This window comes from Heliangelus exortis, chromosome 13 (assembly GCF_036169615.1).
Source record: "Heliangelus exortis chromosome 13, bHelExo1.hap1, whole genome shotgun sequence".
Taxonomy (NCBI): Eukaryota; Metazoa; Chordata; class Aves; order Apodiformes; family Trochilidae; genus Heliangelus; species Heliangelus exortis.
The window spans coordinates 675,816-699,833 of record NC_092434.1 but is presented as its reverse complement, the minus strand read 5'-3'; the positions used below and the strand labels follow the sequence as shown (position 1 = coordinate 699,833).

The following is a 24,018-nucleotide window of genomic DNA, read 5'->3' as shown; positions in this document are numbered from 1 at the left end:
AGAAACTGCAAATAATCATTTTAATTTAAATGAATCTCATAGTTATGGTATAAGGTAACATAATACAGAGTTACTTGGTCTTCTCCAGATTCTGGGCTGTAAAAGGGAGTTCTTTTGCAGTGTGCTGGAAGATGTGGGATTGGCAGCATACATAAACCAGAGGGGGATGGTAAAACTTCTAAGTTTTAGGCTTCTTTTCTGTAAAGCAGTTTGCCTGTGAGAGTGATGGAGTCGTTCAGTTGCTCACAGCCATTCTGAGGCTTGTAGTTCAGAAATAAATGAGACAAAATACCCTGAAGACCTGCAGGTAATCAGCAGGACAGAGTGTGATGTGCTTCTGACAGTGTGAACTGTGCAGCTCCAAAATAAATACCAGAGGAAGAGAGAATTTTGCTTATTCCTGTAAAAACAAAATGTAGCATCCCCTTGCAGTTTGGTGCTGTCTGTCTCTTGGAACACCCAAGATCCTTACAAAATCCTGACAACACCCCTGGAGGTCATTTATGGAGTTGACCTCTTCTTGCCTCCCACACTCCCTAGAGAAATTCTGGTCTACCCACTCCTTCATGGCCACCCAGCCTCAGATCAGCTGAGAAATCAAACTTTGTTGAGCAAAACCTTTGCTGAGAATGTTATTTTTGTTCTTTGTTCTCTTCCCTTAGTTTGAAAGATGTCTTTTGTTCTCTGGAGTTCAAATACCATGTTTTTAAAATACACCCTTCACACAGAAATTAAAACTGAATTTGTGTATCTTAGCTGAATGTTAAAAATGAGACTGGGGACTTCTTGTTGTTGGCACGTGTGTATTTTATTCTAATTTGTGTCTCAGAAAGCAAATAGAAATGAGTCTAACCATGAGAAGGTTTTTAAGGAAGCACTTTTAGATGGATCAAAACTGGTCTTTTGGTTTTGAAGCTTACAGGGGACCCAGAGTCTTCACCAGTCACAGTGCAGATGTGTTTAAGCATTAACTGGCAGCAATTCTTACATCTGCACCTCCACATACAACAGGAATAGAAACATCACTAATAAATGGTCACAAATGCAATGCCCTTGGCTGTGAGCAGGAGTATCTGGGACCTGTGTCTCCTTATCTAGCAGTAAAAGCACAATTCAGGGATCTTGCTGGGGACTCGTGACATTATCCCACTCCTGATGTGCCCTGCTCAGCCTGTCCCACTTAGTATTTGCAAAAATCATGACCAGAATTAGGAATCTTTTAAGGCAAAAATGCTGTAAGCATCAGCTATGGGAAGCTTTCCATCTGTGTTCCACGTCCTCTCGGAAACCCACAGGATTTAAAGGAACTGTTCCTGATAGACAAGTTTGCTTGTGTTTCTTCTTAATGGTCTCTGGGTTTTGCATCTGGTTTAAGTTAGATGGCTCGTAATGAATTTCTGATTGTGGTGGTTTCCAAGCTGCTTTCTCCTTTCCTTCCCCTGCAGGTGTTGCAGGGGGCTCAGCTGATAGCTGTTGCTTCTGCTGAGCCTGCCTCGGGGGGTGTGGATGGATCCCCCCTCCAAGGAAGTGACATCCAAGTCCAGTATGTGCAGCTGACACCAGTGACAGACCACTCTGCAACCAACCAAGTACGTATATATTTCTATTTCTATATATTTCTCTACCATTTGACTGTTCTTGGTTGAAACATCTGTTGGTCAGACTGTCAATCTACCCAGAAATCCTGCAGTCCCAATGAGTTTATGATCCTGTTTCCTAAGTATAAAAAAGAAGAAAATCTTTAATAGGAAATAGCATTTTGTTAAAGGTATAAAATGGTCTTTGACTATTCCTGCTTTTTGTATTCTTGCTCAAAGCCTCTAGGGAGTAGTTCTTCAGGTCATCATTGTTGTTCTGCATCCTTGAAGGCTGAGAGACATGTTTGAGGACAGGGCAAAAAACTTCCTTGGAGAATCTATCCAGAGAGTATTTTTCAGACTGAGATTTTTCTTAAAAATGTTATTCCCTTTCTGACAGCAGTTTTCCAGTTATTTTCATCAACACCCTGGATTTCCCACAGGAGTCTCAATGTTACCAGTTTTAAGTGAACACTTGATCCTCTGGGTTACAGTGGAGGAATTTATTTTAATTTTTTTTTTTTTTTTTTTTCCTTTTAAAATCAATTTCAACATGGATTAGAGTCTAGAAAAAGTTTCTCATCAGCTTGAAGCTGTGACTGTTGACAAGCCAAGAATGTTGACTTAAAACCAGTTGTCAGGTTTTCTGCAAATAGTTCCACATTCTTCTGTGAACCCCACTGTATTTTTCCCCCTCCACTGGGGTTCTTCTTTTCTCCAGAATGCCAAGTGGCTGTGTTAGCCAAAATATAATGGTGTCCTTAGCAGCCAGAGTGGAATCTTGTCTGATTCTGGTTGGGAGACCAGAATTAGAGACTCACTGAGTTGCTCTGGTCCACGCTGGTTCCCCACCTGGATGCTACAGGGGGATTTTGAGAAAAATGATGCTCCTTGCCAAAAGGGATCAGACTGTCAGGCACGTGAGTCTCTTGTGCTGTCAGATTCCATTCCAGCTTTCTGCACACTCAGTTGCCCGTGGGGATGAGCCCTTAAGGAGCATTCTGCCCACCAAATGGCAGAGCTGAACAAGGGTTTGGGGGTGGTCAGGGGGAGGTTTAGGTTGGACATGAGAAAGAATTTCTTTCTGGAGAGGGTGCTCAGCCATTGGAATGGGCTGCCCAGGGAAGGGGTGGATTCTCCATCCCTGGAGATATTTCCAAAGAGCCTGGATGTGGCACTCAGTGCCATGGGCTGGGAACCACGGGGGGAGTGGAGCAAGGGTTGGACTTGATGAGCTCTGAGGTCCCTTCCAACCCAGACAATTCTATGATTCTATGATTCTATGATTTTTCCCTCCTTGGTTGGTTTCTCTCTGCCCAAACCTTCTCAGTGATGTATTCACAGTCACTTGGGGTGTCCACCAGACAGTAGGAGTTGCTACAGGGATTTTGCCTCATTTTTTATAAATCCTCAAGTCCCATGCAATTAATGAAGCAAAAAGTAATTCCAAATTTACATCCCATAGGCTTTTTCCTAGGTCTGTTCCTCCTGCCTGTCCTCAGCTCCCCCCTCTGCTGGGAGGAGGTTCTGGGGTGCAGTTACACAGCCAGCAGTGTCACCTCTCCCTTGCCACTGGACTTCCTTGTCCCTTCAGGGACACTTTGCACCACGTTAGGTTTTAATATTGTGGTTAACCACAGAGATTTATACACAGCTAAAGAGAAGCAGAAAAGGAACGTGAAGCAAGAAGAGTGCGAAAGGAAAACCAGACAGAACCAAAAATAGGTTTGGCAGAAATATTTCCTCAGTTTACACAAACTGAAAGCTCAGGGTCTGTTAATGGATTGGAGAAACCAGCTTGGTGTTTGCATTATTCTGGAGAGCCCCGTAGCTTCTGGGGCTAAAATTTTGGAATAGTCCCACGCAGATCTCTTAACCCTCTCAGTGAGGCTGCAGTGAAATTTTAATGTGGTTCTTTGCCATGAAACTGAGATGTTATCAATGATTTTGAATCTGTTTATCAGTCAAAGCTTATAAAACACTATTTTATTATCTTAATTTTATTATATTATTATTTATTATTACTTCTATTCTATTTACATTTTATATATTATTTATATTTATATTATAAATATATTATAAATTTATCATTATATTTATATTATATTTTATTATACTTATTATTATTTATTATAAATCTTTATTTATTTATATATCTTAATTTTATTAGCTCTATTTATTATTTATTATCTATTTTTATAAGGTAGGAGTCAGACTGCTTTACATGACTCCCTTCACTGACCTCAGCTGAAGCACACAGCAGTATGAAATTCAACTTTTTATTTTCAGTGTATTTACAAATAAGCTGTAGAGGGAAGTGTTACAAGCTGGGATTCTGACAGTTTCATAGTCACCCTAAACCACATATCTAAACAGAAATGATTAATATATTTTACAGCCATAAAACTGCAAATGCATGTATGGAAGGAGATATGGTTTGAAATCAGAATCATTTGGGGATTTAGGCTTAGTTGGCTTGTTTTCCCATCTCGACACATTTTTACTTACAGCAGCTTGCAAAATTTAGGAATTCAGAATGTGATGATGATAAAGAGTGTTTGGCAATAATTCTGTGCTCAAATTCTTATGCTGGTGGTAAATATTCTTGGATTTGGGGGAAAAAAAGTGTAATTCCAAATCTAATCCCTTCGTGCAGTCTTCTGCTTCTGGTCTGAGTGTTGGATAAATGATTCAATATTTCTGTAATTGTATTACTGTAAAAAGATTTTGTCTCTAATGGGAAAGAAAACTTTGATAGGCACTTGGAAACTTACCTGCTGTCAAATTTAGAAACCTGATAAACTTGTTCAACACTTTGACACTGACTTCTGGAACATAAAAAGCAACAAATGGTCCAGCAAGTTGAACAGGAAAGAATCCTGTAGCTGTGTGCAATGAGTGGCAACAAGGCAGAGAGGTGGAACAGCTCAGCAACAAAACTTTGATTTAGGACCCAGCACTCTGACCCTCCAGTATTTTCATTTGAAAAAATAAGTTGTGTCTGTGGAGTAAAACCCATAGGGTGGGAAATGTAGTTGAGTTTCCAACCTGTGTGTTTCTTGTGATCATCGTGCAGATACTAAGCTGAAAGCTTTGAGTAAGACTTTTTCATAGCAGAAGTACTGCCACAGGAATAATTCTGGATCCAGGGTGTACATTAAGCATCTCTGAGATGAATTCATGGAGGGGAAATCCATCAAGGGCAGATCTCTGGAATCTGTGGGAGTGTACAGGAAAAGATCATTAAATGCTTACAGGAAAAGATCATTAAGTGCTTGCCCTTGTCTTGTAGTTTATCTGTGCTTGTGATACTGGCTGCTATCAGGGGAAGGCTTTTTGGGTGTGATGGACTTTCTCCAAGCCAGTACAGCTGTTCTTAAATACTATTCATCTTATAGCTCTAAAGATGAAGTTTGTTTCATAATCTGGTTTTCCTTCCCCCAACTAGCTTGGCTAAAAAGACAGTTTGCTGTGGGATTATCCTTTCACAGCCTTGTCAGGCTACTGGTAGGCAGTAATTGAATTTTTAAGGAGACTTCCTTTGAAAGCTTAAGTCAATTACGTTTGCTTTAAATCCTTTCATGGAGGACTGGTTTTGCTTGGAAAGGGAGTGGAATCAGGCCTGTAGGGAGAATTTTACACGAGAAAGAAGTTCACTCTAGTAGGGCTGTTCTTATTTTACACAGAATAGAGGCAGACTGTAGTGGATTAAGTAGGCAGTTTTAGACCATATCCTGCCCCAGCTGGGCAAGCTCCAAGCACAGGGCAAACAGTTATTTTCCTCTCCTTAACTACAACAGTTCTCTCACTCTGGGACTTCTTGCTGTCTTGTCCATGGTTACCCTTGGTGGACTTTCCCTCCATAACCCTGTACCCCTCTGTACCCCTGAGCTGTCAGCAGGTACAGCTTGCTGGGACAAGTCCTTCCACAGCTTCAGCACAGGTTGTGCCAGACAAGGGTTTTAATTTGATTCATTTTAGAGCTGGTTCTGGTTTTGTTTTGTTGTTTTTTTTTTTTTGGGGGGGGGGGGGGGGAGGGAAGAGAGAGGGAGTAATTGTTTTCTATTTGCTCTCTTCGTCCCACTCATGATTTTATAAATCTTTATCCTGATTTCATTAGTTCAGCCTTCTCTTTCCAGCCTGGAGGGCACTGGTCTCCTTAGTCTTCATGTGGATTGTTCCTGTTACTCTTGGTGCCTTTGGAAGTGTATTCCCATTCCCAGTCAGTCTCCCAGCTGCTCTCCACGCAGATTGTGCACTGGTATATGCAAGAATGTATTTATTCTAACATGCTCACATTCCCTTGGCTACAGCAATGGAAAAAAAAAAAAAAAAACACCAAAAAACCAACTTCTGTATTGATTTACTGATTTCCCATTTCATTTTGCAGGGCACTGACACCCTCCCATCAGGGATCCAGCCAGAGATGCAGATAGAACACGGAGCCATCCAAATTCAATAAGAGAATGGGGAAAGCCTCTGTCAGCCCAGGTGCCAGGCTCAGAAGTTAAGTGCTGTAGTGTTTGTGCAACACCAGGAGGATGGACGTGTCTGTCAGACTCGTGGTCACACCTCAGGCATCTGCAAACAGCAGAGTCCTGAGGAGCTGGTTGTCCTCACTGGGAATAAATCCAACCCGTTCCCTTAAATTGGAGCTGCAGCACGACATGAGCTGAGGAGCTGGCCTTCAGAAAACAAAAAAAAATGGGGCCTGCCCTTACATACAGTTACAGCAGGGAAAAAAAAAAATGAAAAAAGAAAAAAAAAAAAAAAAAAAAGAGGGAAAGAAATTTAATGAATCAAAACTGTGAGACTCAGTGTTTCATCCTTGTTCATTTCTTCTGTGAAATACACCATTTGAATGTCTGCAGGTATCTTAGGAAGTGTATTGCCACTCTGCAATACTTACCACATATAGAAGATCAAGAGCTCAAATATTTTTCACTGTTTCAACAGCTTTTTTTTTATTTGCTATGGTGTTTTTAACAAAAAAGGAAAATATTTAAAAAAAGAAAATCCCATAACTGCAAGTATTAGACTTTTGCTGGTGTTTTCTGTTCAGTGTAATGAAAAATGTATTTGCAGAAGATTAACAATTTTGTTTGTACTGTTGCTTAACTACTTTTCTAGGGGAAAATGCTTTTAAATGCTGTAATTATGCATTTCTAATGAAAAATAAATGTGTATTTATGAATAGTGCAGCTTCAAGTTGCTCTCTGCCTTAGGAATGAACACAGTTTGACTGGACTGTGCTGTAAGAGTATTTGAAGCCCAGACCCCATCTGGCAGGCTCTGCTGTCAAACTGAGGAGTAAGATTAAGTCTGTGAGGAAGATCCCAACACTGCAGTGTGGTATTATCTCAATTTTCAATGGGAGAAAAAGGTGGTAGTTAACACTTGAGTCTGCAAATCCTCTTTTATACAATGAGTCGATGAAATAGGTTTTTTGTTTTTTTTTAAATGTGAACAACTCTTCTGAGCTCTCTCCCTTTGAGTTCCTTTTGCCTCCTCTGTCCAGGCATTTGTGGCATCACCTCCCCTGGGGATTCATCCAGACAGTGCTGGACTGCAAAGGTCTGATCCCTGCAACAGCAAGGTGAAATCCTCTCTCTGCTGAAACTTAGGGGAGCTTTGATGCTGATTTCAAGAAAGCTACATCTGCAGATTTGCTGAGCTTGAGCGGGACACATCCATGCTGGCTGGAACCTGATTGTCTGAACAGTGCACACCCTAGAAAAATTCAGAGTTTAGTGGGAGAATTGTTGCCTTGTATTTGTTTTTCAGCTGCCTGGCTATGTAGTTGCTGTCAGTGAGCAGCAGGTAGCTCATCATCCACTTAGGGTGTTAATGAGTGAGGCATAGCCACAGATTCTGCCTGGTCAAATTCAGGGTAAGTTTGGTTTTGTTTTCATGAAAGGAAGGGTTAAGCAGAGCCAGTTTCTGGGATTGATGTCCCTGGTAAGAATTACATTTTATGTGCATTCCTACTTCTCTTTAGGATATTTCTTGACGCACAAGTACAATGCAAGCTGAACCACAGCTTATTGAGCACAAAGTTTGCAGCAGGCCAAGAATTTGGCGACCCTTCAGTTGCTTTTTTTAATAGTGTTTCTCAGGCTGGGTGATGTTTGAAGAGCTTGGCATCCAAAATAGAAGCCTAAAAATAAAGCAAGGCCTGTGCAATTTAGTGTAGCTGTCTAAGAACAATAATTTATCACTTGGAAATGACAGGGAGAAAGCTGGGATGGCAAAACCACTGCATGCTACTGCATACCCCACTCTCTTGCTATATTCATGTTGGCCACAGTGACTTTCTTGTCATCTTGAGAAAGCTTGAGTGTTACCCAGCTTTCCTTCAGCATCCTGGGCATCTTCTGCTTTTGAGGGGAGCACAGGTGCATTTAAACTGTAGGGTCTCTGGCTTTGGTTTGTGGTGCAATTAAGGATTCTGTTCTCTTTGCATTTTTCAGCTCAGGTAGAAGGTGAAAGTGAGTTGAGGAGAGGTTTCCTTTAGCCTGGTCAAGTCCCTTCTGCTAAAAGTGACTGTAAAGGTGCATCAAGCAGTGAAACAGCATTCCAGTAGGTTTCAAGAGAATGAAATCTGCTGCACCAGTGAGGAATGGAGAGTGTACAAATCATTTGAAATAAATAGGTAAGGAGAGCAGTTTCTTAAGGCCCACCTGTGCATTCAGATGTTGAGAACTGTGTTCCTCAAGATGTGAATCTTTCTCAGTCTTAGGTCAATGTTACCATTAGTCTGAGCTGTGTCACACTGTGTTTATACTTTAAAGAAAAGAGACTTCACCATGGAGCCAGGTATTCCCATGAGTAATCCCTGTCCCTCTTCCCTTTTCTACAGATTTCATGTTCTTGGGGGATTTATGTCCTTGACTATAGAGGAAATATCTCCAAGAATGTTTGATGTGTTTTCTACATATCACAGCTTGTGTCAGGTACAAATAAATCTTTCCCTAGAAGATTAATCCAGGAATGAATTCCCTTCTAGGAAAAGCTTGGGATGGTGAAGGCTCTGTGGGGTTCTGTGCCAGTGTGAAGAGTGTGCTTGGACAGAGATTATCCTAACAATAACATAGCAGGATAACTGTAAGAATCCTAAAAGTATCAAAAGAGAACTCAAGGAATGGAAGCCTTGCTGGGCTACTGAGGGTTTTGCCTGGCTCTCTGGTGTATTTCTGCCCTTGCAGACTATTTGGCAGTTTTGAGGAGCTCAGCTAGAAATGAGTTCTCATTACATCTCATTCTGTTACAGCCTCTGCCTGTGTAATAAGAAGGTTCTTTTCCCCCTCAGAAAACTTTCTAACATCCTGGTTTTCAACTGCTTTTTTCTCCTCGTGCTGTTTATGGCCAGGAGGAGGAGGAGATTGAGAGCTATGACCAGAAGCCTTCAAGGAGACATTTCTTCTAAGGTTAGACTAGGACCAGCTGCATATTTTATTTGTATTTCATCTTGTCACCTGCAGAACACTGTTGTCATGGGTTTGATTTTGGTTTGTGTCATGCTGTTTGGGCACAGAGGCTTTGGGGGAGGAGAGTCCCTGCATACCACTCTTGGCCCCATTGGTTTTCATCAAATTTAAGTTCAGTTCAGTATAGCCAGGCCCTCAGCATCAGTCCCAGTGTTGCACTAAACCCCTTGATATACAGTCCAGTACTGCTCTCATGACCTTTCAGACCACTTCATCTTGAATCCCACCTGGAAGTGCATCCATCTCATGAATTCTTAAGGGCTTTTGTGGTCCTGATGTAAAAACTAAATCAATACATTACAGTTTGATGCATTGTACAACTAGAAATTGGTCTAAAAATAGTGAAGGATGTGGGTTATTTCTTTTCTGGTTTTGTTTTCCTTTTATTCCTTGTTACTTTTCTATATTTTGTCTTGCAAAACAAAACTATAAAAACGAGCACCCTTCTGTGACCCAAACAAACTGGAATGCCTTCTGTTAGCTGTATTTTTAGGTATTTTTGGGTATTGACAGTTTGCCTATAAAGCAAGGAATGCTGGCCAAAATGTTGCTCTAATGCTTCTCTCCATAATGGAGACCCTGGCATGCTCTGGCAGCCCTGGGCTTTATTATTTGCTTTGCAGAAATGCCACGGAGCCTCATGTTGGAAAATACAGCAAGGAAACCAATATATGCAAAAAACCCCAAGCCACCAAAATCACTGTTGAACTCTGCTCTGCACAAACTCCCGTTGGCAAGCAGTATTCCCTCTGAATTCCCCATCATCTAAGTGCTGAAAATTCAGAGCCCTACCTATAATTCAAGAAAAAAGCTGGTTCCCATAAAAATGTTGCTTTTATGCACTGCAATCCCAAAGCACTTCCCTAAGCTCTGCTCATTTAGGTGAGGACTCAGCAGTCAAACCTCATTTCCTTGAATGAAGCCGGGAATAAGAAAGTCATTGAGTTTGAGTGGGCTTTGGGGTAAACTAAGGCTGCTTTTTTCACGTGCTAGTGCAAACAGACATACTTTATGTCTCTGCTAAACAAGGTCTGACATATTTGGAGGTTGTTTTATGCCCCACAAAACCCAGGAGTAACTCTGTGCAGTGAGTGGAGGTAAGAGGGGTTGTGCAGAGCTGGGGTTGGAGCGTGTGGGACGTGGCTGCTCACGTGCAGTGGTGCCAGGGGAAGGGGCTAACACTCCTCTTTCCTAAGTGCCAGGGGATTTTTAATCAAATCTTGGTCTTTCACGTGATAAATGGGATGGAACTGGATGAAAACGGATTTTTCCTCATTTACACCCTCATGTGTGAAGCTTAATTCAGGAGGAAATGTCTCCTTTGTTTGGCTTCTTTGCCTTTTTTTTAAACTTAAGCCAATTCCTAGTCAATGTTTTAAAAATTATGAATTTTGCAGAGGAAGAATGTCCTCCACTGATATTTACTAAAATCCATTTTGCTGCATTGATCTTGCCAGAGGAGCTTAGTTGCCCACCTTTGATAATGAAACAAAGAAAAAACAATCATAAGCCCTCAGGTTTTCCTGGATTCTGAGTGGAAAAGCAGCTGTAGGCATTACCTTGTGCACAGGGAAGAAGCTCTCGAGTGGCTCATTTAAGTTACAGAAATTTCCCCAGCTGGGATTTATCTGTCTGCTATTAATTAGCAATGTTTCCAGGGCAGTAACCAGATCTTCTCCTGCTGTTCCTACCTGGTAGCAAAACTAAACTCCTTTTACAAGCACCCAGGTGAATACCTGAGCACCTGGGAATTGCAGTGAGAATTCCACCAGCTTCCAGTCCAGGTTGAACAGCTCGTTTGATTCCTTTTCTCCCCAAAAAAGCCTCCTTCCCTCACCCTGCTGTCCTAACCCTCCTCGGGCAGTCTTTCCCTAATGATCACAAATTGGGATTAATCAGACACAAATGATGAGCTCTGTTTGCAGCAGAGCTGCTCTCAGTGCTGCTGCCCCTGTGAAAAGCTGAGCTCTCTCCTCCGGGCCATCTGCCTTGCATAATTGCTGTTATTTAACAGCAATTTTATTACTCAATCCTACTTCAACTCTCTTAATCCCCCTGCTCTCTTCAGCAAAACCAGAGGAGGGGAAAAAAAAAAAAAAAAAAAAAAATTTAAAAAGCCAAAATGTTTGTAAAAGAGGAGGCAGGAGGAATGAAGAAAAAGCTGAGAAATGGTTTGATTTGAGTCCCTTCCTCCCTTTTCATTCATTCAGGTTCCCTCTCACTCCTTTCTGCCCTTAAATGTGCAGCCCAGGGAGGTGTTTCACCCTGAGAAGTTCTTCATTTTCTGAAATACAGTAGTGACAGAACTATCCTGGTTTTATCCAAGAGGCAGCAGCTTTGGAGGTAGGCAGGGGCAAGGTGGAGGGGAGAGGTTTGGGGCTTTCTTCTGATTTTTTTAAAAAACTTTTTTTTTTTCTATAGTTTTTATAAGCCTTATCTCTTTTTTAGACCTTACAATGTCTTAAAATAGTTTCTAGACTTCTGGGGGGGGGGATGCATCTGTATTGGGTTCTGCCTGACATGCATCTGAGTTCTATCAAATGAGAATTATAATGAAACTGGGAGCTTCTTTGGTGTCTTCTGTCTCAGAATTAAAAAAATAATAATAAGGTAATCTCAATGCTTTCCATTTCTGTGTTTTCACTGGAATTTTCTTGTGTGGCAAAAGGCTGAATGCACCTTAGTGGTGGTGAAAATAATTTTTTTTTCCTTTTGTTCTAATTTTTGTAAAAGGTGGAAGGTATTTCACCTGGTGTTCCTGCCAGACTTTTGTAGGAATATTCCCATAAGGAACTTTGACCTCTCTACATATCTTTGCATGGACTGACATGGTTTTCCAGGCCAATTCCTTTCTCTGAGCAGAGGCAACACACCTGGCACTGAGAAAGCTCCATAGATAGGGAGTGTTTGAGCTTCCTATCCTGGAAACTGGATCTGGTTCTTGGAAATTGAGTGAATGGAAGCTGCAGCATCCAGTTGCCTGTGCTCACCTACCTGGACCAGGTTTTCTCCAGACCTCCAGAGTAGTCTGAGCTCTGCTGCAAGGTTCTCTTGCTTTTTCTAGTGCTCTGGATCATGCATCTGATCAAGGTGATGGAGGATGGGTAAGTGGCAGCTGTGCCCAGGAAGCCTTTTTACTCAGAAATGAGGTGACAGTGGCTGATACTTCATCCTGCACAGCTCTATGTGGAGAGGTAGCACAAGTTCTCCTCTGTTTTGTGGTTCTCAGTGTAGGAGGGGCTAAAAGTGCATTTTGTTGGGTTGTGGGACAGAAAAGTGATGGGTTCTTGAGCAGGGATGCTTTTTTGTAGCCCCACAGCAAAAGTCTTACTGCTGAACAATGCTTCTGTCTGTAGGTGGTCTGGGAACTGAGGGAGGAGGGGTGGGCTGATAAAATCATAAGAAAAAGAATTCTAGACAGAAACAATTAAAAAAAAAAGACAAAAAAAAAAAAAAAAAAACAAACCCCCCAAAAAAACCCCCAAAACTTGAAATCCCTAATCCTTTGGGACCAGTTCCAAAAAGTCCATAGTTGAAAATATCATAATTAAAAAGAGCTTTCTTATAGCACAGAGCTAATAAGCAGAGAGCACCCAAGAAAATACTTCTTTTTCTCTTAATGTGCTGCTCTCACCCTTTCTGCTGCTCTGCAGTCTTTCTACCTAAGAGTTTTTTTGTGGCTGTTTACTAGGCACTTCCAGCAGAAGGAGGGTTAAGTCCATGAGAAGGGGGTGGAGAGGGAATCCCAGCTTGGAACTTGAGACTTTCCAGCTGAGAAAGAAAGATTCAGAGATGCAGACGTAATCATAGAGCCCTGCAATCAACTCCTGTGTCAAAAGAAGTCAGGAAAAGCACATAAATAACTCCACAGCCACACTTAATGTAGTGCAGGACATATATCAGTAATGCCACCACTTCCTCCAGGGTGAGTATAGAAAAGCTTCCTATCTAAACGCTTGCAAAATAGTTTAAATACTTTGAACTGGGTTTGGTGAAAATGTTAGAAGCTGAGGTAGCTTTGAATTCAAGTTTTTTGGTGCCAGGTCAAATAGGTGCTCTTCTATCTTACGTCAGGCTTCAGGTTTCCTTGCAAGTAGTCTGAAGAAATAAAACTGGGGTTGTCTGGAGCATAATCTGTATTGTTTCCTGCTGTAAATTCAGAACTCCAAGTGAGCTGCCAAGGACTGAAAAGCACACTTATTTGGTGGGAATGCAAATTTGTCTCTCTTTTTTTTTTTTTTAACACAGAAATTAGAGTGTTTCTATTTTAATGGCTTAACTCCTTCCAGCTAATCACTGGAGTTGCTTCACTTATCTGCCTGCTTCAGAGGAAGGAGGTGAAGGTTTGCAGGTTGCCCACGTGTTTGGGATGAGCTTCCCTGGAGCTGTCACTTTGAAGTGTCCTCAGTAAGTCTGGTTTAGCTCTGCCTTTTCTTTGCTGTCTAATTTACTGCAGCTTCTGTAGGGACTGCGGGTGTCTGTGGGCAGTCTGGAGGATCCCGAGCCTCTTTGATTGATACAGACAGAATGAAGGATGGAAGAGGAGAGACATACTGCTGCCTTGCTTCTTGCCGGGGTGCTTTCTTCCCTGCCAGGTGGATGGTTACAGGAGGGGTGTGATTTATTGCAGAATTAATGTGATTATTACCAGGCTTTATGGAACGGCTCTTGGTTAGCGCGCTGGAGTTCACAAACCATTTCATGCTGGGCTTTGTGTGGCTGTGTTTGTAAAATGCCTGTTTTCCATTACAAAACTGGGAGATAAACGAAGATGACAGTCACATTTTCCTAACATAAATTTCTGCCTTTCTCAGTCTTCCTTGGAAACCATAAATTTCAGCAGTGTGTCTGCGTGCTCCAGACATCAAAAAGCCACATTCGGGCAGATGGATTTTACAAGCTCTCTGTTTTCCTTGGTCGAGTCCTTTGCAGGAGAAAAGATAGATATCCAAATGATAACAGAAAGCTGGGAAGGGAAGCAGAGTTACAGAGGAGGAAGCTGTACAATGTGGGAGGGGAAGGGAAGTCTCCTGGGAGGACTTGTCTCAGCTGATAGAGTTCAGGTGGTGGATGGAGATTTTCCTTCTATTTCTGGCCAATAAACATCTTCTTGTTTTCCTGTTCCTATCCTAAGTGTTTTCAGCTATAAGTATTCAACCTTTTCTTCCTCACAGCTAAAACTCTTATCCAAGTTGTTATCTCATCACGTCTCGATGAATGCAACATCCTTTTCTCTTGGCCTGGCTGCACACTGACTTTTTGCCCAAATCATATCCATTCAGAAACTTCCTCTCATTTGGCTTTTTCTTCTCTATCACATCAAATACATGTGTGTACTTTCGTGGTCCTTCTTGGCCTGTCCTCATCTTACATCCTGTTTCTCATTTCAGATCTGTTCCTTCCCTTCTGCTGCCCCTTGCACTGAACAGGAATAAAATTCTGTGTGCAAACAACCTTCACTTCTTGCCCTTTGGTCCCTTCCTAGGAAAATTTGACTTTCAGTTGCTAAAACTTATTAGGCCTAAATACTGTGTTAGTATTTTTCCTAAGTATTATGTTATTTTCCTGCCCTGCAGTCCTTCTCTTTATGTGCCTTCTGTCTCTTCAAGGTTTGGACCATCCTTTCTTCCTCGTGCAGCACTTGACACCTATTTGTAGGATACCAAGAGTAATTCAAACAGGAATTCTGCTTGTCAGCAGCTCAGTGCCTTTGGTTATTAACCTATAAGCAGTGTTATTTGTCTTTTAAAAATTATTATTATTATTATTTTACATGCTTAAGCACAATTGGCTTGCAGCTTGCACAGACTCAAGGTCACAGATTAGAAACTTCTTTGTCTTTTTAGCCTGCTTTAAAGATTTTACCATGCCCAGCAGAGGAGATCAAACTGGCTGAGCTGTCAAAATAAAACCTTTCTTGCAGCTTCAGTCTGCTGAGTCCTTATCAACAAAATATTTGGGAGGCCACACATGAGAAATAGTCAAGTGTCTGACTCTATAGGGATTTTTTTTCAGTAGGTCCTCCACAGTTCTGGCATTTTACACCAACCCATTGCACTGGTGATGCTCGGAGCCACTCAGAAAGGAAACTCCAGATCCTGGTTTGACTTCAGATGGCTGAGCCCACCAGCAAGGACCCTTCTTCCAGGTGCCATACTCAGCATAGATCAGCTTGGCTTTGTTAGCTGCCATGGTTTCTAGGTTTAATAATCCAGATCACCCACTGTTTTCTTAATGAAAATATTCCTGCATGGTTCTGGTGACAGGTTTTTTAGACCACTGGTTTTTGTCCTTCTCTTTGACTTCTTTGGCCACGTGTGACAATCCTGAGCTCCTACTTCCAGCTGATTGTTTATTTCAGCTTGTGTGAAGCATTTCTCTCTTTTATCCAAGTGCTTTGAAACAAAATCCTATCTCCAAACCACAAGATCCTAGCAAGATTAAAGATGTATTAGGTGTGTACCAGCTTGATCCAGTGCCTACCTGTGAGATCTTGTCTTCCACAGTAGGTCTGGCATTTGCAGTCTGTGTTTATTCCAAGAACATCTGTGGTTTGTGGTGCTGTGTAAGTATTTGAGCTCTGAGGCTTATCTAGTTTATTTGGAGACATTTTCTAGAGCAGGAGATCCCAGATGTTGGAGGTCTGGTTCTGGTGATGTGGGTGCTGGGTGGGCAGGTTCTTCTGGGGGTTGCTCTGGGGTCTTGCCTGGGACAGGAGGAGGTAGCAATCCATCTCTTCAGTCAGGAGGTCTCTGAGCACAGGGAGTTGGTGTTGCTGCCAACACAGCATGAAAAACTTGTTGGCACCTCCAGAGGAAGAAAGGAGGGAGGGGAGAGTGTGTCTGAAACCACCAGACCTTTTTATCTGCTTTGCAAATGCTCTGATCACAGCTGTGTTCCCCAGGAGGGCTTTGTCAGCATCTCCCTGGCAGCAGTGATGGGGAGGGTGCTCATGGTTTGTGGCTGATCACAGATAACACCAGTTTCCTCGGGGAGGTACTTCTGCTTTTAACCAAATGGAGCCAGAATCTCCATCCCTTTTCAATGCTCCAGTTTGATGAGCACCAAGGGAGGTGTTTTGGCCATGCTGGTGATGGAGACTCTGCTCATGTCCTCTCCACAGGTCTATCACAGCCTCTTAGGACCCAAGCCTTGCTCCTTCAGTTCCCACATGGATCCTGCTCTGATCCTTTGTTGCCTGGGACAGCTTTTTGTGCAGTGGCCCCTCAGGTTGTTAATTTGAGGAGCTGAGGTAGGGCAGCTTTGTTTGCACATGGTCACTCCAGGAAATCCTTGGATCTCCTTGTCTGTTGTGGCAGCTGGGTGCTTCTTGCCAAACTCTTCTCTGCCTGTTATCTTTCCTTTCTTTCCAGTACATGGAATTCAACTTTAACTTTGCAGCTCCAGCTTTTTCCAAAGTGAGTTGGAGCTTTCCCTCCTGCCTTTAATGCAGATTTTCCCCAGATGTAAGCATCAGCTCTGTAGACTTTGGAACCCTCCTGGATATACCAACAAAAATATGCTGTATTTTCCAATGAAACACCTCTGGTCCTGAACAAAACCCAAGTGACAGGCTGAGGAAAGTGTCTCTCAAAGAGGGTGTTGAATGCCCACAAACATGCACTGTATTTTTCTAAGCACACCTGCCAGAACACTGCTGATGCATCAAGCACAGAAATATATTTGGCATCAGACATCTGTCCAAAAATGTCTCTCTTTGTAGGTAATGGAAAATGTTTCTTTTTAATGTATTCTTAGAATTATTCTGTCTGTATAGAATTTTTTTCTCGCAGTAAGCTGTGAGTGTAACAAATCTGTTGACTCTCTTCCTTGCTTTTTTGTTGATAATAATTGCATCTTTTCCAGAGCTTGGTGCTATTAATAAGACCAAGCTTTCTGCACCAGGCCCTGAGTTTTGCCCCATTACTTTATGCTCATTGCTCCTCTTCCTTTGCTTTGTGTACCTCTGCTTTAAGATCTGCCTCTGTTGCAGCACTGTCTCTTTTTTTTTTTTTTTTTTTCCCTATGGATCTTCCTTGAACTAATGTTACTGTCCTGTTTTTGCCAGCTTTGCAGTTGATTCAGTTCTAGTGGCTTTCATTTCTGGTGAGGCTTTTTCCTCCTGGGTTTCTCCTCAGATACCATTTTCCTCTTGGCAAAGTAGTTTCTCAGAGCCAGGAAACTTAAAAAAAAACCAAAACCCAACAAACTAATCCCAGAACCAAAGGTGGATCAAAGCTACCAAGGCCATGCAGCTCTGTCTTGTATTTGCAGTGCTTGTGGTTAGAGCTTCAATAAATCTGCTTCAGCATCATTTAGCTGCAGGCCTCCTTCTAGCACACTGACTTATTCCAAACAGTCTGTGCATGACCTTTTGAAACCATGGCTCATGCAGGGAGCAGCTGTAGACAGCTGCTGGTCATTGCTTGGGATCACAGACACCCCAGGAATCCCATGGATTTTTGTCTAGAAAGCCCAGAGCTCCTTTAGCTGCATTTTATATAGTTGGGTTTTCTGGCTAATGAGTCCCTCTCCAGCAGGCTGTGGCCCAGGGGGTCCTGGTGAGTTTGGGAAGTGTCTCCATGCTTGGCTCCTCTCTGATGTGCCATAACAGCTGCCTTTTCTTTCTGTTACTGAGCTTTTCTCAGCCCCAGGGCAGAGTTAAGCCTCTAGGTAAGTCAGCTGTATTCCCACCTGGACTAAAGGAACCAGGAGACTCTGTGTGTTGGTGGTGGAAGGGACACAAGTCTTGGGCTAAAAGGCAACGATAGAATCAGTGCCCAGGAGAGCTGACATGGGGGAAACCTGGACTCAGACTCGTGTGCTCAGAGGCAACAAGTCAGCCTGTCCTGGCTTCCATCCTTGCTGGGTTATTCATTCTGTTGGCCCCTACATCAAGCAGGGGCTGTCTCTGTGACAGATGAACTCTCAATTCATGCAGCTCCACGATTCCTGGGAGGGGGAGCAAGAAATCTCCAGTCACCAGCTCCAGGGCCTAGCATATGGAATAAAGGATCCTGTAGCCTGTGAACACACCTAGCTTTTCCCTTTCTTCCAGAACTTCAGCTCTTAACATTTGCCATGAATAAGGTCAGTGTTTAAGTAATAATACTAAAACCTGATGGTAGTTTTACATTACGAGGTGATGTCTGTGCAGTTAGTCTGAGCTCTTGTCCTCATGTGTCTGGAAAATGTCTATTTATATACAATGTACAGAGGCTTTTTCCAGTTTCAAGGTGGGGATTTCTTGAAGGCCTAATCTGGGTCATAATGAAAAACGCTGGGATAGACTGAGTCATTCTCCTGCTATAAACAGCTAATGTACATAAACTTGCTATTTCTTTTGCACTTCTTGTTACCTCTTTTTATCCTGTCTCTTCAATTAACTTGTTTTTATGGCAGGGAGATGAATCCAAGACCAACTATACTCATTCAGCTCCTCCCAGTATTTTAAGCCTGGTCCTTTAGCTACTTGAAGCAGTCTCTCCCCATCTGACTTCTTCAGCAGGACAAGGGCAGGGCTCCTAATTCACTGTCCAGCACCTTTCTTATATGATTATTGTGTCTCTTCTCATCTTTAATAGATATCTAAGCCCTTCTAGGACCATTCTGCTCCATTCTCTCAGGATAGGGTTGCTTCCTGCAGTCCACTTTCAGTTGTTTTTTTGGTCTGGTTTAGTTTCGTGCATTCCCAGAAATGAGTCTTTCACTTCAAGCTGTGAAAGCTCCACTCAGTTAACAAGCCAGCTGAATTCTGCTGAACTCCCTTTTTATCTTCATGCCACGATCCTATTTTATTCATTAATAAAATAGAAAGTATCCCTGATATATAGCTTTGTAATTAATCAACACCACAGTCTGGATTTCAGCTCCTGCTGAAGAGCCTTTTCCATGGCAGGGGCCAGCACTCCTTTGGCAGGACATCAGACAGACACAGCCTCCCCTGGGGACACCTCCTCCCTCCCCAGAGCTCAAAATGCTGAAGGCTAAAGGCTCCTCACCTTCCCAAAGGATCCTCTCCTGCTCTGCCCCCTTGGGGACACCTCCTGGGGACACCTCCTCCCTCCCCAGAGCTCACAATGCTGAAGGCTAAAGGCTCCTCACCTTCCCAAAGGATCCTCTCCTGCTCTGCCCCCTTGCATGCAGCACTCTCAGGACCACCAAAAGCCTTGGCCCTTCCCCATCCAATGTGGTTCCCAGAATTTTGTTTTCTCCTCTGCAGTGTGTGTGATGTACCAGGAAAGCACTTGGCTGGGTGGAGCTGTGCTGCTCTATAGACACATGAGTACTGGCATCTTCAGCTCTTCTCTCACTGGTTCCAGTTCAGGCTGGGGTGTCATCCTAGAATAGGCAGTGATGGAGGGACCAAATTTGGGCTCTCCTTTCTGCCATGGGGATAGCCCTTACCTTGGCTGATAGCTGGGAGAACTGAAGGAGAACTGAATCAGGAGAGTTGAGATCCTGGAATGCTGTGCAGACCCAGACCTGGGATCATGGAGCTGTAACAGGTACCTCTCCAGTCCTTTGCAGACCAGCACAGACCAGAGCCCAGGGTCACACTTGGCCATCACAGTTCTTCTCCGTGATGTGTTTTTGAACCAATTGGTTTTTTGTCTTTTTTTTTCCTCCTAAAAAAGCTGAAATTCAGACAGGTCAGAGGGGGCTGTGCCAAAGTTCTCATTCACAGGGCTTATAGGACCAGTGGGGAGTGTGAGAGTTTGGGGATAAACTGCAAAACATGGTGGTGAGGACCTCTCCAGTGGCAACTTCTGCTTCATCACAGAGAGCTTGGAAGGAGCTGGATGTGCCAGTGACAGCTTTTTCTTTTCCTAGAAGGAACCTAAGTGCTGCTGGAGGATTCCTGCCAGGCTGAGACCAAAGCAGAAAGCCTGGGGCATGGGGAACTGGTTTCTTTTAGTTTTTGGAGCTTTGTTTGGGAGCTCTGGAGAGAGGGGAAGTGCTTTTGGGTAAAAGTGACCTTCAGCAGAGAAGCAGGGTGGCCTGGCAGCCTGGAGTCTGCTTTCATGTTGGGGACCAGGATGGAGCTGAGCTTCACCCACCCCACTGCAGCCAGCTGGAAACAAACCTGCACAGGTCTGGTAGGTTCTCCCTGGGCAAGGGGAAGGGGCTGGAGCTGTGGGACAGGACACTGAGTGGGAATTCTAGACTGGGACACAGGTTTTGAACCGTTCAGTAACTGATGCTAGTGAATCTCTAAGGGTAAAACCAACTTCTTCCATTAAAAAAAATGAAATAAATCACTGATCCACAGCTGGCTAAGCCTATGGCACTGCCATGCTTCCTCCAAAGCCTCTCCCTCTCCTCTCCTGGTATTGCTTTATGGTGTATTTACCTGCAGAATCTGCCAAAGCAATTGAGAGCAGGGGGATTTGCTGCTGGAGCTGGGCTGGAACTGGTGGGAAGTTCCCAGGTGAACTCTGGCTTCCTCCTGGAGCCTGATTTCCCCAAGAGCACAGAGGTGATGGAGGGCACCAGATCAGCAGAGAGAAGCTTTCTGTGTTGTCCAGGTTACAATTCCAGATCTGTTGCTCCCTGGATTTGGTTGCTGGGCTCACTCTTGCTTACAGCAGAGAACAGAAGAACAGACACATTTCTTGCTGAATTTCACAGTGTTTGGGATGCACGTGGGAGAGGTGCTGAGTCTCTTACACCTGTACCACTGGCTTGCCTGGCAGAAAATTGTTGTTGGGTGGGAGTGAATTAGCAGACAAGGTGACCTCAGGTATTAAATGGATGAGGAGCTGCAGGTTCCCATTGCAGCAGGCTCTTTGGATACACCAAACATCTTGTAGGGTGGCTGCCTCCAGCTCAAATTCAGCATTTGTACCCAGGATGTTTGCCAGATGGTTCTCACAGTGTATCTGGGAAGGCTTGTTGGGTATAAAATAATGTATCTTTACTCCAAATTCCCTCCTTCCTGCCCCATTCTCTTCCTCAGTGCAGCTCATTGTCCTGTTGGTTCATTGCTGTCCTCTGGCACTGTGGTGAGGGTGTTCCATAGCTTCAGCGTTGTAGGGACAATGGTTCTGATCTGTCCTGGGATAAACCACACTGGAAACTATAAAGGACTCCAGCAGGGATGGCTGAGCCTCCCCTTCCCCAGAGAGACCATGCCCAGGTTATTCTGAGTTCAGAAACTTCTTTCTCACCCGGGAGAGACTTGATTTGATTTTCTCTCTTGAACTCTGTGAAACAGCTGAGTTCCTTCTCACCCTCCCAGCACGGATGCTTTGATGATTTGCTTCTGCACAGAAGCCAGCTAGAAAATCCCCTCTTTTTCTCAGATACATTTTCCCCTCCTATTTTATTCCTTGACGTGCACCTTCCCGTGCTGCTCTGCAGCTGAGCCCCAGATGGGAGGGATGGCTGCTCGGATGCCCTCAGGCTGTGACTCAGGGTTCCCATGTCTTGTTTACACTCTGCTGCTCCGTGGTGATCTTCCCAAGGCTGGATGGAGACCTCCTGTAAGGAACTGTCTGGGTTTGCTGTCTGCCAAGTCCTGCAGAGCAGCCCTTGCTGCAGCAGGCCCAGGGATCCTGGTAGCATCTGACCTTTCACAGTTTGCTTTTGGGAAGAGGGAGGCAAAAAGGCAAGAAACAAAGCAAAGCAAACAAAACAAGGAACAGCTCTTGAAGTGCCAGAAGCAAAAGGCATTTGAGATAGCAATTAGAATTTTTTTTTTTTTCCTTCTATTTTTAATCCTCCGACTTTCATTTTTTGCTGGAACTCGTGGAAAGAACAAGCTTCTGGGTAAGGAGAAGTGACTGAAGTGCTGAGACATAAATAGTCCTGTTAGTCAGCAACCCAAGAGAAGGAGACAGAAAACTATGTGGCAGTGGAGCTGAAGTTTGGTCAGATCCCTCTTTGTTTAAGCCATTTTGCCTGATTTTGCAGAGAGCTGTCTCCAAACCAGAGTCCAATGTAAGTTCAGCGTTACTAAAATAATTCATCTTTTAAACTTCAGCAGAATTTGTTTGGGTTGTTAATTTCCTCGAGGCCTCAGGCCCCTGTGTGTGCTGAAGCAGATAAAATTCCTGTGTTAGCACACCAGGCATCCAGTTGTGCAGTGTCTGGGGGGGTAGGAAATCACTTTACAAGCATGCCCGATGGTCCTAGTGTGTAGAAATTATTATTAGTGTTACACAGGAAAAAAGAAATGATCAAAGCAGATACCACACAGGGATGTGTGTGCTGAAAGGGAAGGAAAATGGATGGGAGAGTCAGGAGACCCACTGGTTTTGCCATTTTTTCCTCCCAGTTTGTCCCTAGATAGTCACATCAGTGGCTAAAAAGCCTTCAGCAAAGGTTATTACCAGTAACCACTTGGATGTGCCAGAATGGAGGAATCACATGTACCTTTTATCCAGTTCTTTTCCAGCTTTCTGGAAGCCTTGGTATGATGGGAACCACGTTGTTGGTTTGCACAAAAGGTCTCTGGAAGTGGCTGTCACTGCCAGCTCTGCTTGTACCCTGCAGCAGCCCCTGGGCTGGTGACACAGCTCCTGAGGACATGCTGAGGGGGCTTCCCCAGCCCATCCCTCATGCAAAAAGGTGTTTCTGTGTTAATATCCCTGAAAATACAGCAAGAAGCAACCTGGGTTGGGGTAGCTCTCTGCCTTCCCCACCATTCTGCAGGCTCGTGGTTTTTTTAGAAGCAGAGAATAAAGGAAAATACTTCTTTGGCTACTAAATAATGCTGATTTTTGTCCTAGTGCTCTCCTGCCATTCCAGCCCTGGCTTTTCCTGGCTGCTCTCATAGTGGCTTCTTAGATCCATCCTCAGGAGCACAAAGCTTACATCTTCTTGTTCTGTATCCTGCAGAGACCTGGTGCTCCCCCAGGCTTTCTGTAGCTGTAGATCCACCTGCTAGAGAGGGACTTGAGGTGTTTCTGGGTCATGGAATGAGTTCTTTGAAAGTCATGGAGAAAATAACCTCTGGTGTGCTCTGCAGCAGTCCCCAGACATGACATTTCAAGAAGGAATGGCATCTTCCCTGGGAAACCTTCTTGTTTTTAACAAATGCAAAACAAAAAGATGAAAAACAATCAAGTGGAGGGGTTTGCATGTGGGATTTATTAAAGGAGTTTTGTGTGCTCACCAAACTCAGGACACCTGTGTGTCTGATCTTGTAAGATTGGACACATCTTGGAACAAACAGCACAGGAAAAATCCTGTAGAATTTAATAGGAATCAACTGTTTCAGACTGTTCCTTAACCCACTTTATTTGTTTTATGTTTATGTCTGAGGTCCCAGAAAAAGCCTGTTAACACACAGACTGATTCTGAGCCTTCTTACCAGGCAGTTTTGTTCTTCCACTGGAAAAAAAAAAAAAGTTTCCTTCATGAATGAGAGATCTGCAGAGTGACCTGTGCTCTCAGCCCACAGTAGTTGAAGGTTAGTTGAATTTTATATGTCACATCCTTCTATAAAAAAACATTGGGACTGCAGCAGCATATGAAATTACCTGTTGTAGAATAAATCTCAGTTGTGAGTAAGTGTTAAAAACAGGGTAAAAAGAGGTCAAAACCAAGGTAAGGTTATTTTCTCCCTTATTTAGTAGATCTCTGCCACTCTGGCTGGAAGGTGAGCTTTTGTTTGTTGGCATTTCAGAAGATAAGTAATCAGAGCTTTGCAAATGGTTGTTGGCATTTGCATGTGCTGGGCACCCTTTCATAAAGGGTGAAGCAGAAACACCCGTGAAAGTGAGCAAGGAGCTGGGTGGAAATTATTCTTCTGCTCAAGTCTGGCATTCAGTTGTTTTTTTTTTTTTTTTCAGTTTAATGATTTTCAGTTTAATGATGCTGCATCAATAATGACAGCATACAGCCCTTGAGCATAAGGAAAAGCAAGCACTCTGAAGAGAGCCAGCAAATTCTGCTGACAACTGTTCAGCTGTATGCTGACAACAAGCTTGGATTTAATCTTCTTTTCT

The 24,018-nt window shown here is 43.4% G+C and overlaps 1 protein-coding gene across 4 annotated transcripts in view; it reads left to right on the top strand.

The window, feature by feature from the left end:
- BANP (BTG3 associated nuclear protein) overlaps positions 1-6,773 on the top strand; it is a 135,833-nt gene extending 129,060 nt beyond the window's left edge. For all 4 annotated transcript variants that reach the window (XM_071756550.1, XM_071756549.1, XM_071756548.1 and 1 more), the window contains 2 exons: positions 1,446-1,589; positions 5,968-6,773. In XM_071756550.1, the coding sequence (XP_071612651.1) occupies positions 1,446-1,589; positions 5,968-6,039 (216 nt within the window). In that variant the 3' untranslated portion in view covers positions 6,040-6,773. The remainder of the gene's footprint in view (positions 1-1,445; positions 1,590-5,967) is intronic.
- Positions 6,774-24,018: the final 17,245 nt, after the last annotated feature.